This window comes from Vipera ursinii (assembly GCF_947247035.1).
Source record: "Vipera ursinii genome assembly, chromosome: 3".
Lineage (NCBI taxonomy): Eukaryota > Metazoa > Chordata > Lepidosauria > Squamata > Viperidae > Vipera > Vipera ursinii.
Window position 1 is genome coordinate 192,872,267 of NC_139516.1, and position 16,019 is coordinate 192,888,285.

At 36.7% G+C, this 16,019-nt stretch overlaps 1 protein-coding gene across 1 annotated transcript in view; it reads right to left on the bottom strand.

Moving 5' to 3' along the window:
• The window catches only part of ANGPT1 (angiopoietin 1), a gene marked incomplete at its 3' end in the record, with an annotated part of 125,940 nt that overhangs the window by 22,358 nt on the left and 87,563 nt on the right, over positions 1-16,019 (bottom strand). The window contains exons 6-7 of the mRNA XM_083361242.1: positions 11,384-11,485; positions 790-959 (exon numbers count right to left, since the gene is read on the bottom strand). Of these exons, the coding sequence (XP_083217368.1) occupies positions 790-959; positions 11,384-11,485 (272 nt within the window). The remainder of the gene's footprint in view (positions 1-789; positions 960-11,383; positions 11,486-16,019) is intronic.

Genomic DNA, 16,019 nt, shown 5'->3' on the forward strand with positions numbered 1-16,019 from the left:
AGAGAGGGAGGAGAAGAAACACTAGACAAATAGAAAGTTAAATACACACTGAGAAATTAAACTTAAAATCAAGCCAAGAGGAATTGAAAACCTTAAGTTGAGAAGGTTTTCAACTTTATTTCTGGAAAATTGGAACAATTATTCAGTGAAACTACTTGCCTCCAGAAGTTGTGGATGCTCCAATACTGAAAGTTTTTTTAAAAAAAGATTGGACAAGTATTTGTCTGAAATGGTATAGGGTTTCCTGCTTGAGCAGGGGGTGGACTATAAAACCTCCAAGGTCCCTTTCAACTCTGCTATTTTCTTATTTACTAAATATAGACATAGATATCTAGTCTACTAGTCTTTCTAGCATAGTACAACCTCTAAATATATTTCTTAATTAATACAAATAAAGTATCACAAGAGTATCTTACACTCAGTAATCTAAGAACATTTACTGATTGCAAAGAAAAAATGGTTCAAAATGCACTCTAAGAAATATAATTAGAAAGCTAAAGAAATAACACGGGAATATGCTGTTAAAGGAATGCATGCAAATGGATATATTCTCCCAACAGGTCCATATGAGCATCTTATTTATTTACCCAGATGTACATGAAGACAATCAGAACAAATAATACTGAATAGCCTGAATTAGGCTAGAGAGATTCATTATAAGATCTCATACTTCAACTGCTGAAAGCAAAATTCAAGTTTTACTTTCATGATTCCAGGAGATTTCCAACTGATCAGTTACATGCATATTTAAAAAGGCGCTCATAAAAGTAAAATCACATCTGCACTCACCTGTAATTCTGTTTTTCATTTCCTATGTAAAATCTATCATATTGTGAATAAGCCCGATTTCCTTCCCAATCCATTAGTTCGATTCTTAGAGTGTAATGTTTTTGACTGGTGGTTATTGCAAAGATGAATTCATTGCCCAGCCAATATTCACCAGAGGGACTACCAAAACCCTAGGGGGAAAAATGAAGAAATGAGTTTCATCATCATTGCTTATATTTGTGCAACATACACCATAGAAATTTTCGTTCAACAATAAATGTTCACAGCCTTCCCCAATCTGCTTAGTTCTTATTGCATGTATTACAACTTACATCATTCCAACTACAGAAAAGTAATTGGAAATGCCAGGACAGACGCTGACTATCATATTTGGGAAAATCAACTTTCACAAGTATGTAATAATCCTTCTAAACACATGTGCAAAATATATTTGATGTCTTAAATTATTGATTTATAATGTATGCCAATTCTGTTTTGATAATTTGATGAAGATCATGACAATGACCATGTTTTTCTTTGCTCTCTTGGTTAGATACAGACATTGTAAGTAATTGCTAGGGGAAAAAAAGGAAGAAGGGCTACTGATGGAGGCATTCTTTTTCCTAACAAATCTTCTTTTTAAATGTTTTCTTAAAGATATATTTGTTGCCCAACGATTAAAGGATATCATACAGTATCCAAGGTGCATTTTCAAGCTTTAGTCCCTAAGACATTAATGATGTAATTCAATCGCAACTAACAAGTCTCAATGATTTTAAGAAAAGCAAATTGCAGCTTACCTCCTCGATTTTACATCAAAAATGTAAAAATAAATGACACAAATATCTAGAAATATGACAGAAGAATTGTCTGGTAGATGATATGATCCTTCATTTCAACTTATATCTTGCGCCTGATTGTTGAATTGAAATGACAAAGCTGTTAAAGATGCTAAATTTCTTGGAAAAAAGATATCTCATTGGATGTGTTTTTAGGAATTAGAGCATAGGAAAATTTAATATTTATATACCATGTTTATTTTCTTCATCACAGAAGAAAAAAAACTTGCTGTCTTGCTAGCACAATATCACATAATATCTCATAACCATGATTGTTTTAATAGAAGTTCCAATCTAAAGGAAATAAGAACCAGATAGTAAACTGAAAGGTTACTCTGATTCAGCTGCTTTGCAGGAACTGTTTAGGGCCAATCAAGCATCTCCTTGTTAACAAAAGCAGAATCAAATTAACCCAAACTGTAAAGTCGCATGCTTCACATAGAGACGGACACAGAGCTGGGGTAAAGATGAGTTTATTCTGAACAGAACGAACTGGGGAACAGGGAAGCCTGACGTCTATTTGTACCTGCCCAGGTGGATGACATCCAATCAGTTCAAACCTGGGCTTCCTGCCAGTGCAGGTGACAATGGGTGTAGATCCTGGCTTCCCACCAGGCTGACCATGCCTGGGGCTGTCAACAGATCAAGTCATTAGGCTTATCCTGAGTGAGCAGTCATCGCCCGGAGCTGTCCAGCCCCTCTGCTGATCTGCACCATCAGCCTCCTGCTGTGCTGTCCTTTGTGTATGCTGGGAGGCATACACTGCAAGGAAACTAGGGACACAGGTCACCAATAGAAAGAATCCAGCATTATTTCAGCAGTGTCAAGACTAACATTTTGCAGAGTTGATGTTAAAAATGGAAAGAAAATGCTATGAAGGGTACAAAAGCGTTTTATTAAATCTGGCAAAATGTGTAAGGATATCCTTTTTGAACCACATTCCTCTAGTATCATTAAACAGTTCTCTCTCTTACTTCATTTCCCTCATCTGATAATGTTCATAGGAAGCTCTGAGGTTTTTAATGGAAAAGAAAAAGAAATTGAAACCAGATATAGCATATCTTATAGATATGTTTCAAAACCATTGAATGAAACCACTAATAAGTCAGTCCTAACCTCTCACCCCTACCTTAGGAAAGACTGTCTTCTGAGAATAAGTAAGAGGACCCTCAAGCTTTAGATGGAAATGATAGAACTGATTTTTGGAGCGAGGAAAATCAGTTGATGTATTATGGAGCATTAATTCCTTAGGTAAAGGTAAAGGTTCCCCCGCACATGCGTGCTAGTCATTTCCAACTCTAGAGGCCGGTGCTCATCTCTGTTTCAAAGCCGAAGAGCCAGCGCTTGCCCGAGGACATCTCCGTGGTCATGTGGCCGGCATGACTAGACACCAAAGGCGCACGGAACGCTGTTACCTTCCCACCGTAGTGGTCCCTATTTTTCTACTTGCATTTTTATGTGCTTTCGAACTGCTAGGTTGGCAGAAGCTGGGATGAGTAACAGGCGCTCACTCTGTTACGCGGCACTCGGGATTCGACCCGCCAAACTGCCGACCTTCTGATCGACAAGCTCAGCGTCCTAACCCACTGAGCCACTGCGTCCCTTATTAATTCCTTAATTCACCATTAATATCCCACTTTTAAAACATTATTTCAAACAAGTCCAACTGTAACTATTTTTTATAAAGAAATTATGGAGGAGGAGGAGGAGGAGTAGGAGGAAAATATCCACACAATCAAACAGCCCAAAATAAAGATATGGAAACATACATATTAATAATAAAAAGCCTTGTAGAATAAAAACAGCATAGACTAAAAACCTTAACTCACTTTTTCAGGCACATTACTTCCTTAAGAAATAGAAGAAGAGATAGAGAAGATAATTTGGCTGATAGTTTCATCTTCCTTGCATCAGAAGACAAGGTAGCTAGAAAACCCTGCATTGCAACATAGCACTGACTGATTGGATTCTTTTACTGCTCCAGTTGTGTGAGGGTCAGTTTTCTAAGAACTTACAGCCACCTGTTAGTGCAAGCCCTTGCCACCTCTGCCCAGCCACAAAGAAGGAAGCCACAAGTGAAATCTACTTTGATTCTGTACTGTCTGGAAAAGAAGAGCAACAAAGATGATTATGAGGCTGGAGGCCAAACAGTTCCAGAAATTGGGTATGTCTAGTCTAGTGAAATGAAGGACTAGGGTTGATATGATAGCAGTGTTCCAATATCTGAGGGGCAACCACAAAGAAGTGGGAATCAACCTATTTTCCAAAGCACCAAAAGGCAAGACAAGAAGCTATGGGTAGAAACTAATCAAGGAAAGAAGCAACCTAGAACTAAGGAGAAATTTCCTGACAGTGAGAATAATTAACCCATGGAACAGTTTGCATTCAGAAGTTGTGGGTGCTCCATCATTGGAGACTTCTAAGAAGAGACTAGACAGTCATTTGTCTGAAATGGTATAGGATCTCCTGCTTGAGCAGGGGGTTGGACTAGAAGACTTTCAAGGTCCCTTCCAACTCTGTTATGTTATTCTGTTCTGTTGTTTTTCAGCAGTCAAAAACAGAAGGATTCATATAAAGCAGATATTTGGCAACATTTATCATTTTGAAAGTAACACTCCCCAAAGTAAGCAGGTCCAAGATAAACAAGTAGATAAAACACAGACAAAACAAACAAGCCAAAACCCAGACTCAATTTGAACTCGTACATGTTTAATTAATATTATATGCTGTTATTTAACATTAACATGATAACTTCCTATGTATTGAGTAACTTTTTTCTTCTGTTATATATTAAAAAGGAGATGTAACTTTTTAGGGTGCAGGATAAGGAGTTTAGAGAGAGAGGTAAAATAAATTTGTAGATACAACTGCTGTGAAGAATATATACATATTCTTTCTTTTCTATTTTTCTTCAACCTTTTTTCTTGCACTTTTTGCCTTTATCTTATTTGTTTTTTAATTCTTTGCTTCATATTAATTTGCAATAATTTTTATTTTCCTCTTTAAAAGTTTTAATAAAAATTATGATTATGTAAAGAAAAGGGGGCAGGGCATTGATCACACTATTAAAGCCATCATTTTGATTTTTTTGACACTCCCCCCCTACCCCTCTTGCAGATAACCTTGGAAACAGGATTGTTGTCAGATGGAATTTAAATACAGTGATAAATGCCTCATAAATTATCAAATTCTTAGAGGTCCCAGCTTTTCTGACAGTGTAATGTCTGCATCAGTAATAAAGAATGATACACATCTACAAATTTGTTCTTGTTCTGTACAAGAATATAAAGATTTGAAGCAGATTTGGGATGCCTTGTGACCTGGATCTAGTTAAATGTTGTAAACTGATCCTTGCATTTCATCAGTAATCCAACAAAGCTTATACCAAATGCTATGGAAAAGGGATAACCATATTAATCAGTAACTTTTTTTTTCAGAGTACAACGCTTTTCTCCTTTCTGATTAGGGGAGGCCATCATGTGGGGTGATTTAAAACACATTTCTGTGGTCCAGTTAAAATGCCGAAGGGCAGGCAATCAAAAGATATATAACCAAATGTCAACACAATTTCCAAAACAGATGTTATCCAGCAACATTTACAGAGGGAGAATATGATTCTAGATAGGACTATGTGCTCTAAGCAGAGCAGGCTCGGGCTATTAAACTATAAATGCAGTAGCAGAAAGCAAACTATAAAATAATGAAACACAAATGTACATGGTGACTTTAGTTTTCCCTTTAATAGGTAGGTAGAAAAGAACTACAATGCTTACATTTCTGATAAATGTAAATTTATCAGAAATGTAAGCATTCTGATAAATTTCTGATAAATCCTTTCTGAAAAGGATTTGTTCAGTGTGCATTTTAATGCAGCTTTGCCCACTTTACATTTTATAAATTTATACAAAAATACCAAATCAAGGAACATGCCATTTATCTGTAGCTTTTAAGATGCAATTTGCTCCTGGAAAACATATGTGGTACAGTAGAGCATGCAAACCAACAAAAGAAAAAGCACATTATATAAGGAGGAAATTATTGATTATGTGTATGACAGTCCAAAACAATAAGGTAATAGTCACAATGTCCAACCAAAGTTCTGCCTGTTTCTTTTTAAATTTCATTATGTGTGTGAGATACATCTAAAACAGTCAGAGCTTCAAATATAATGCTGAGGCCTCCATAATGACTTTTTTATATTATTATATCCTGTGGACCCCCCTTTATGAGGGAACAGCAGCCAGAAAATCACATGCTGGGGGAAAAGACACCAAACTGCATTATATTACAGAAAACTCTTTGCTGGGATTATACATGCTGGGCAAATTGCATGGAAAATTACAATTATTGAGGAGATTTCCCTCTCCCCCTCTCTTTCATGTCATTTAAAAAGATCACAAATTGAAAAAGGGACAACATGAACTGAAAAAAAAGTAAAAGAGTGACAGCTATTCTTATCCTGCCTCTGAATTATGGTTTCTGATCTTAGAAACTGCAGCGGTTTCGTCAAGGCTGTTCATTCTAGTTCTGAACATGGAGGAAAAGGATGTTTTGTGGCTGATGAATATTATTAGTCCCTCTAAACAGCTGTTCACTATTACTATTACAATTCCTGCTCCTCCTGTCTGTCTTTCACTAATATCAATGGGAGTGGAGATGTTTTTATTCATATCAGAAGCATCACAGTTAATATAAGGTATATTATGTGATATAAAACCCTATGGACAACGTTCCTCCAGGCCTTCCTGTCCTCTACCATCTCCAGAAGATGGTAGAGGACAGGAAGGCCTGGAGGAACGTTGTCCATAGGGTCGTGATGGGTCGGACACGACTTTGCAGCTAACAACAACAATGATATAAAACATAAAATACAAGATTTTAAATATATATATTCCAGGACAAAATATAGTGTATACTGATCAGGACACAAAGGACAGGTATACATATGTGTTGTCTGCATGTCATCACAATCGCAAAGAGCAAAAGTCACTGGATAGCCCTATTTGTTCAGAGTGTCTCTGGATCTTGTTGTACCCATCAACAATCTATTCAACGATTTCCATACTTCCCAGCTTTCATCAGACCCAGGTGCCAGCTCTTCCTTTGATTCCATACAGTGTTGGTTCTTTGTAGCTATCCATAGAGTGAAAGATGAACATATATCTCCATATACTGCTCTTGTGTTAGCCTTGTCCACATGAGTATTTCAAATAGGATGGTAAAAAAAAACCTTTCAATTTCCTGATAAATTGGTGGGCACAAAAGTGTAAAGGCAAGTAAGAGTGGGTAATCACAGTGAATGAAATGAGATTGTGCAAGCTGCAGTTTTCTCTATGAAAGCATATGGGTAGCAGAGTGCAACTACTAGGTGGGATACCCATAGCAAATAATGGAGAAGCTAAGAGTCTGGCCAAGAGGCTGGTTCTCATATTAAATAATACTGTTAAAATGCTAAATGGTAAATAAATAAAATACATTAAATAAAGCTAAAGATGCTTGCTTAAGCAGATTTTTTTATTATCATTTTATATCTTCTGAGACATGGTTTACTTCTGGTTGTTGCAATAATTCTTTGTTAACTACATGAAATTCCAGAAAAGATCATAAAACCCAAACAATTAAGTCTGCATTCCTTAAATGAAAATTCAGTGCCTAAAAGCCACACGATTTAATTAATTCAGGAAGGAAAGATTTGATTGCCAACAGTGGGAATATTTTATCCAGCCTTCTACTTCTGAAATTTTTCTTTTGTTAATTCATTCAGAAATGAATTTGGGGGTGTTTTTTTGTATAAAAGGGCATCCTGATATATCTATGCAAATATCAACATTTGAATATATGTCACTTGCTACATTGAACTGGCTAACTAACCTACAGACTTACAACAACAATAGAAATGGATATAGTAAGTACTACCAGAAATGCTGCACAAAAATTTCATAGCTCTTTGAACACTCAAAGGACTTCATATACACAGGTAGTCCTTCATTAAAATGGCAATTGGGACTCCAGGTAAACCAGACAGGGAACATGAACTAGTTGAGAAGTGTAATTTTTACAGTTATGCATGATTCTTCTCCCCTCATGATAAATGGGGAATTGAGAATGAGAAAGGTAAAGCCAGCTAAAAGTACTAATTCCTGCTGATTACACAGGAATGTTAATATTCCATAAGTCCCTCAAGACCTGGTTTTATATTAAGGCCTGGAGTTCCCAAAGGACCAGGGATATTCTAAGATGGTTCTGTCATTGTGCTTAATTTACTCTCTCTTGTACCTGATAGATTATATTTTAAAGACTAGTGGTGGCAGAGTGGATGCTAAGTCTGCCCACTGCCAAAAGTTCGATTCTGACCAGCTCAAGGTAGACTCAGCCTTCCATCCTTCCAAAGTCAGTAAAATGAGAACTCAGATTGCTGGAGGTAATAGGCTGACTCAGTAAACTTCTTAGAGAGAATTGTAAAGCACTATGAAGTGCTATTGCTATTAATAATGACTGTTTTAAATTATTTTTAATCTATTTGTTGATTTATTTAATTGTTGTACACTGCCCAGAGTCATTTCATGTGAGATGGGTGGCCATATAACTGAAAGAGAGTGATATGAGAGAGAGAGAGAGAGAGAAAGATGATAGATGGATGATAGATAGACAGACAGACAATACAGAAACAGTTTGCTACTGATTTTTCTGGAGCATATTTTTAAAAAATTCCAGTGTAAATTATGGAATCTGAGACCTACCTAGATGCCTTCATTGTTGAGGGGGGGCATTTCTATTTCCTTCAATTACTTGATTTCCAATTTTTTAAGGATATTTATTATTGTGGTCTTTTCTATTTATATTTGCTATTTTTATATTCTCACATTTTATCTATGATTGTGCGCCACCCAGCATTACCTTGGGTGAGATGGGCAGCTTTGTAAATTGGATTAATAAATGCATAAACTGTAAGATTTTCTCTTAGTGTTCCATCCGATTTGAGATTGGATTCCTGCTTAGATTCTGAGAGTGATATAAATGACTAGGTGCCACCAGCTGCTATATAATGAGACCAGTTACTTTGTTCATATTAGAGATAAGAATTCCAGATTAGCAACTGCTCTCAACTATTGTTGGTTCTGATGTAGTTATAAAAATACTAGAATTAGGATACTTCAATCAAATATACATCTGGGAAGGATTTTAGAAGGCATCTCAGCTTACATGATGTTAAACACAGAGAATGACTTGATTTGAGCTCAGCTACAGGCAATTACAGAGACATATCCATATCATTTTCTTGGCAGCAATGTGAAAGCAGTTTGCCATTGATTTGCAGGGATTTTGTTATTTTATGCTTTAATCTAGCCAGTCAAGACCATTTTCCTGGTGGTCTCATGTCCATGTACTGATCACTCCAATCTGCTTAGGCTTTCTGGGATGAAGCAAGACTGGCTTCCACCTGCTGTGACATGCATAGAGGTAATTCTTGACTTACGAGAGCATCCAAAGTTAGAACAGACTCCACAAAAGGTACTTATGACACAGATTCCAAGGTATGATGGCTTCCACTGCTCCAATATTAACATAATAACATTTTGGGTACTAGCCAATTGGCTTGCATTTCCCAGTTACCAGCAAAAAAGCTCCCATTGTGAACAATGAGTTTGCTTAATGATCATTCACTTAATGATCATTCACTTAACAACAACCACAAAAAATATTGTAAAATCACATGATGACCTGTGTAATGACCATACTAATTTACAACCACAATTCTGGGCTCAGTTATGGTCCTAAGTTGAGGACTACTTGCATATTTATTTCTTGGATTGGATGTCCAATACCTCACAGGAACAGACCTGACAAAAATTGTCAGACAGATTTTATATATATCTACAGGGCTGAATACCATAGTGATTAGAATGCTAATGAGAAATTATGGTTTAACAGAAGACCACACTAATTGAGAAATAGCTAGTTACCCCACGCTTCAACATAGTGAAGAGGAAGACAATGCAACACAGATACAGGCAGAAACAGAATATACCAAACAGTACAACCAAATAGATGGCATTGTGTTCAGGAACATCTGCATGGTGTACGGCCTATACATTCCCAAGTCCAGATAGGAGAGTAAATCATGGATAATAACAGGGCTAAGATCCCATGCAGCTCTAGAAAATTAACAGGCAATCACATTTTTAGCTGCTCTGCTTCCATGCCTGTCCTGTAGAAATGGAACTGAGAAGCTTCTGTTCAGACTATGCTATTGATTTCTGCATCAAGTAATTATTGATGTCTGGGAGTGTGGCAGGAAAAGTAAACTGGCTAACCTTGACACTAAAAGGAATGCCACAATTGGTTGATTGTCCCATATTACACAAAGAAGTAATATTATTCACTATATCGAGGGATCAAACCATAGATTCAGAATAATAAAACATGATATGGAATTACCCCAAACGCCAACCAAGTTCACTTATTTCCCCATAAAACTGCCATATACCAAGTCTATTAGGTCACCATCATCTGAATCAGAGCCATTTCAGCTGACATGTCTTCAGAATGCAACTTCTTTTAAGCCTAAATTGCTTTTTAATGTTATGCTGAAATTCAGATTTCAAATAGCAGTTGAGGCTATGATAAAGCAGTAAATAAAGGAGAAACAAGACTATTTTTTTACTACTGACTACTTAATAATTTCCCTCTTATATTGTTGGAGAGGTTGTCTAGAAATACCATGAGAGATCTGGGAGAGTATATAAAAAAACAATATAAATTTTACATAAGATTAATTTCAGTGTAGAATTGATGGCAGAAATATGGTTTCTCCAGTGTTGTTGGAGATACAGATTCCTAAAATAAAAGCGGTCTCTTTAGCCTCCAGCTAAAATGGAGTAGTAACTACAGTTAAACATTAACTCTGATAAACTTACATCTGCAGTTAAGCCAGCTGTGATCTAGCTGAGTCTCTACCTTGAATTCCATTTGGAACTGTCCAGGGTGCTAGTTTGACTCTCAACTCTTCTTTTTTTGAACCTAAACCTTGCCCTGAATTTAAATAATTTCAGAAATCCTCTTGGGCTGTGACACCCATATAGCATCTCCAGAAGATACATATCAGTTCTGCCTGACTATTATTACTAGGAGAAATGTATATCCCTCAGAGGATTCCAATTTCCCCATATCGCACGTAAATTTATTTAATTTACTCTTTAGTCCTAACCCTATTCAAATTTAGCTGTGCACAAAGTACAGCTATCACTTCACGATTCACCAGAATTCAAAATGGCACGGAAGCTTATCTCAATTATTCATAAGAAATTTTGAGGAAATGACTGCCTTTCCCCACATCCTCTGAAAATTCCTCACAGAGACCAAGAGATTTGTAGAAGGCCTCCTGTGAAGCACAGAGGCCTGCAATTCCTGGGTGGAAGGGTTTTCTATTTTCTCACAGGGGAATTTGGATCTCAACCAATGTTAACATTTTTGTTATTACTCAGTGTGACACATTCTCTGGAAAAGAAGAATGGAAACCATGGACAAAGGCAATAGATACATCTCTAAATCCACAGGGGAAGAATGGAAGAAAGTTTCTAAATGAAGCAACTTTCTGAAGTATGATTCATATTAAAACAAATCAAGAAAAGAGTCTTGATGGCTATAATAAGCTTGAACCGCATGGTTACTTCTGGTTTATTGTTTAATGGCCGTGTTCCCAGTATACGCTATTGACACAGTGTTCAGCTTTGCTTCAAATTAAGAATAATGATAAAACAATGTCTCCATCTTACCATTTTGTATTCTCTCCAACTTTTTTGGAAATCTACGCTCCCATCTTCTCGGTGTTGTATGACTGTCCAGCCTCCTCCTGCAGTCTCCATGTTGCAAAAAACCTGGACATAAGAACATAAATGTATAAACATCTCTATGCTGACATGTCTTGAGCCAGCCTGCTCCTTTTCCTACAGTCACTAATAGCCATTCCTCAGAGAGAGTTACTAGTAAGGTAAATAAAATGCTAATATATAACTCCTGTCCCCCACTTTTCAACTCTAAAAAATAGAAGTCAGACATCAAGCTTATATCTTTCAATAAAACAGAACAATGCACTTAGTTTGTGTAATTATTATAGCCCATCAAGATTTATGCAGTAATAAAATTCATAATTTAATTCTGTGAATCATTTAAAGTTTTAAAATCTATTGCATCTAGGATCAATGAATAACAATGAATACCAGTCACCTTATGTTGAGATTTTCACTAGTACTCATAAAATCAATATCACTGAGGTTTTTTGGAGCTGTGGAGGGGGAACTCTTGTGTCACTGCATTCTGATTTATTTTCAAGGGCAGTGAATTGCAACAGTCCCTGTTATAAGTGACTAAAGGAGAGATTATCTGAAAGGTTTTTTCCTTGTATTTCTGCAGTCATTATCCATGTTATAATTACATTTCCTAGACCTGGTTATTAATTATAAAGTCCTTCATGGCTTGGATCCTAGTTATCTCTGAGACATCCTGTTTTAGGCAGAATCTACCCATCCTATGCACAATGTGAAGCCACATTGTATATCCTTGTTCCTCCTGAAGCTAAGGCAGGGGAAGACCCAAAAATTCACCATATGTACCTCAGCTTGTCCTGTTGATGTAAATATGTCTATTTTTCTGTTAGCATTCAGGATACAATCCTTTTGGATAGTTTTTGGATTATCATTCACAGGGAAGTTGCTATTACCATGTGTTACTGGCTAGGTTTATTAGTATTTTTCATTTACGTGATCGTTTTATTCTTTTAATAATATGGTAGTTTCTGATTTTATAGTATTATAAGCCATCTAAAGTCTTGTAACTCTGGTGTCACAAAAATCTTGCAGATAAATAAAAATACTCAACTGTTTAACATGCACAGGAAAAAAAGAATAAATGTGATTTGTTTTGTGCAGAAACCTAATTTGATTGTCTCTAACATATACGTTTTAAATCCCATGGATTTGATGTGGCTCTTCTATGTTTCATTTGTGGCATATTTTTTTCCATTTTAATAGGTGCTCTAATGGGGACCCTTCCTTAATTACAAGGTTCTAACTATGTTATGTATGCTTTGTTTATTTCACAATTGTATTAATATAAGAACATTCTACAGTAAGTGAGATTGACTTAGAAGATGATTATTAAATTATTAAATGCTAGTTTTTGGTAAAAGTGTTTGCTTCATCGTGGTACCTATTCAATAGGTCTTCCAAAATAGAAAACTGACCAAGTTGCATCCATTAGAGCACATTTACATTTAGGCAAGAAAAAAATCAAAGGTATAAGTATAGATACTGGCTCAAAAACAGTAACTATGAGAGGGACCTTGGAATCCTAGTGGATGATCACTTGAATATGAGCCAGCAGTGTGCAGCAGCAACCAAAAAAGCTAATACAGTTCTGGGTTGTATAAACAGAGGCATAGAATAAAGATCACATGAAGTATTAGTACCACTTTATAAAACCCTAGTAAGACCACACCTGAAATACTGCAACCAGTTTTGGTCACCATACTACAAAAAAGATGTTGAGAATCTGGAAAAAATTCAGAGAAGAACAACTAAGATGATCAAAGGCTTGGAGACTAAAACATATGAAGAATGGCTACAGGAATTGGGTTTGGCTAGTCTAAAGAAAAGAAGATAAAGGGGTGACATTCCAGTATTTGATAGGGTGCCACAAAGAAGAGGGGGTCATGTTATTCACCAAAGCACCAAAAGGCAGGAGAAGAAACAATGGTTGAAAACAGATCAAAGAGAGAAGCAACCTAGAATTAAGGAGAAACTTCCTGACAGTGAGGACAATTAGCCAGTGGAACAGCTTGCCTTCAGAAATTGTGAGCGCTCCATCACTGGAGATTTTTAAAAAGAGGCTAGCCCAGGGGGGTCTTCAAAGTTGGCCCTTTTATGACTTGTGGACTTCAACTCCCAGAATTCCTCAGCCAGGCACACTGGCTGAGGAATTCTGGGAGTTGAAGTCCACAAGTCATAAAAGGGCCAACTTTGAAGACCCCTGGGCTAGACGGTCACTTGTCTGAATTGTATAGGCTCTCCTACTTGAAGCTGGGCCAGAAGACCTCCTTGGTCCCTTCCAGCTCTATTCTGTTCTTACATTGATTCATGTATAAAAATAGGTACTAAGTACCATCACTACCATGGCCAACACCTCCACACACCCCACGTCCCCACTATTCCATGAAGCTTCAGTTTCTGTTGTGTATTTTCCAAATAAATGGTTCAGGTTAAATTTGGAAGTGCTCCTTTCAGATGCACGCATTTGAATGCTTATAATCTAGATGAGAGCCAGAGCGATTTCATTGTGATCATGTAAGAAAAAAACCATACTCTGCTGGTGGGCTAACAATAGATCTGAAAACTCATATCAATTCAACAAAAGTCAGTATTATCTATTCCCATGCAGGATCATACAAGGGAATCAAACTTATTCATTTCCTGGTAGTGTAATTGTTGCCATTACCCAGTTCCTTTGAATGATTTTCTTCAAACCAAGCTATTATATCTTTTGCTGAATCCGTCTGATGCCTTTCACCTGAAGATGAATGGCTCATCCCACAGTTGCTTGGTTGTTTCCATTACATGACTTTGATTCTATTGTGTGTCTTTGATACTTGCACACATAGCCAAAGACTGCTGATTGTCTTAGAGGATAGGCATTGTACATTGCTCCAAATCTGTGAACTTTATTTCAGAAAGAAAAGACAAAAATCCAATGGGAGAAAAATAGTTTGGCTCAGGGCTTCCTTCCGTCATGGCATTTGAGTTCAAACATTTATCTACTGGCTGGGGCTTCATTAGTCTTGGATTTATACAGTAGCAGGCATTTTCAAGTAATGTGTGCATTATCAAGCTTCAGCAGAACACAAAGGCCAGTCTTTTGAACGTTTTTTTTTCAAATTTTCAATCCTTATACTCTGTGTAAAATGGATGTTTCAGTGGTGCGAGAAGGGAAATATGCATTGCATTTTGTGTACTTGTCTTTTTTATGACAAACTGGGATGGCAAAGTGGAATAGAAGGTGTACAGAACATTTCTTGAATTAAAATAAAAAAAAATCCTTTCCTACATAAGTTTAAAGTTTTTGCATTTTGAGTAATGTAGGTATTGCAAAAAATAAAAAATAAAAAAACTCACAATGACAGTGAGATTTACACCACTAAATTATCCACTGTGTGGTCTGGTCATCTCCATAGCAATGGATTGGATAGCAACACCTGCTACAGTAACGGGAGTGGCAGGGTGATTATAAATATTAGCTTTCCATACTTCAAGCCAACAAATATCCTTAACTGGCTCACGTCCCAGACAAGGTCAAGGCAGTCAGCCATTAAACACCTTTTAGCATGTTTTGAAGTTGAAATCTGAACACACACATTGAGATACCTAAGGAAACAGGCAGAATTTCACATCGTTCTCCTTTTCTGTTTTGACAATGGATTGACTCTTTCAACTGGGCATGCTTACAAAATGATTTGGAGGAAGGACTTCAAGGCATTGTGAAAGGAAAGTCACAGTACCAGGAACATGTGTAGGATGGGATCAAAATTGGTAAAATGGTAGATGGAATCATGCAATGCAAGTCTTGCTCCTTTCATTTCTGCATCACTGTTGCCTGCATGTTCAACAGAAGCAGGTTTTCATTAAAGCAGCTCCACTTTTTTTCAAACTGCCAACCTGAGGGGTGGGGGAGAGATTGTACGTAGCTTTAAGAAGTTGATTCCCTATAAGTGAAGTTTCAGGTGCCCTTTTAAAAAAACCCAACAACATTTGGCCAGAAACCTGTAAAAGGAACAATTTTATTGAATAGTAATGAGATGCAGTGCTCATCTTTACCCAAGACTTGAAGTATTTCATTTGTGAAGAATTAGCAGCCCTTCTGAGAACAATTTGAACCAGTACTACACGAGGGGTTCTGATGCATTGTGACTCCCAGAACTGATAGGGCAGTTTGCACTAGTTCTTTAAACGAGAGAACTTCCTGGTTATTGAAGATCAAATTATACTGAATATTTTAGTGTTTTTATATGAGTGGTTGTTCTACATGCTTCACTTAACATCATGGTAAGACTCCAGTCCAGTGAGTATTGGTTGGATTGCTGGAATAGTAAAAAAATAATGAGTCTGGAAGAAATAATTCTTTATCCTAGTCTCCAGAGAATTTCTTTTAGTCCACTTTATGATTTGTTTGCTTTTTCTTACATAGAAAACTCTTCTGTATAGGAAATAAAGTACATAACTGAACTGTAATGTGCAGAAACCTATAGCAAATTCTGAACATGGAGGGTTTTTCCTCCAATATAGCATTTGATTAATGTAAACAAGGAGTTAAGTACATATATGATAGGCTTTTTTTGATAATTCTTTGCCACCAAAAAAGATG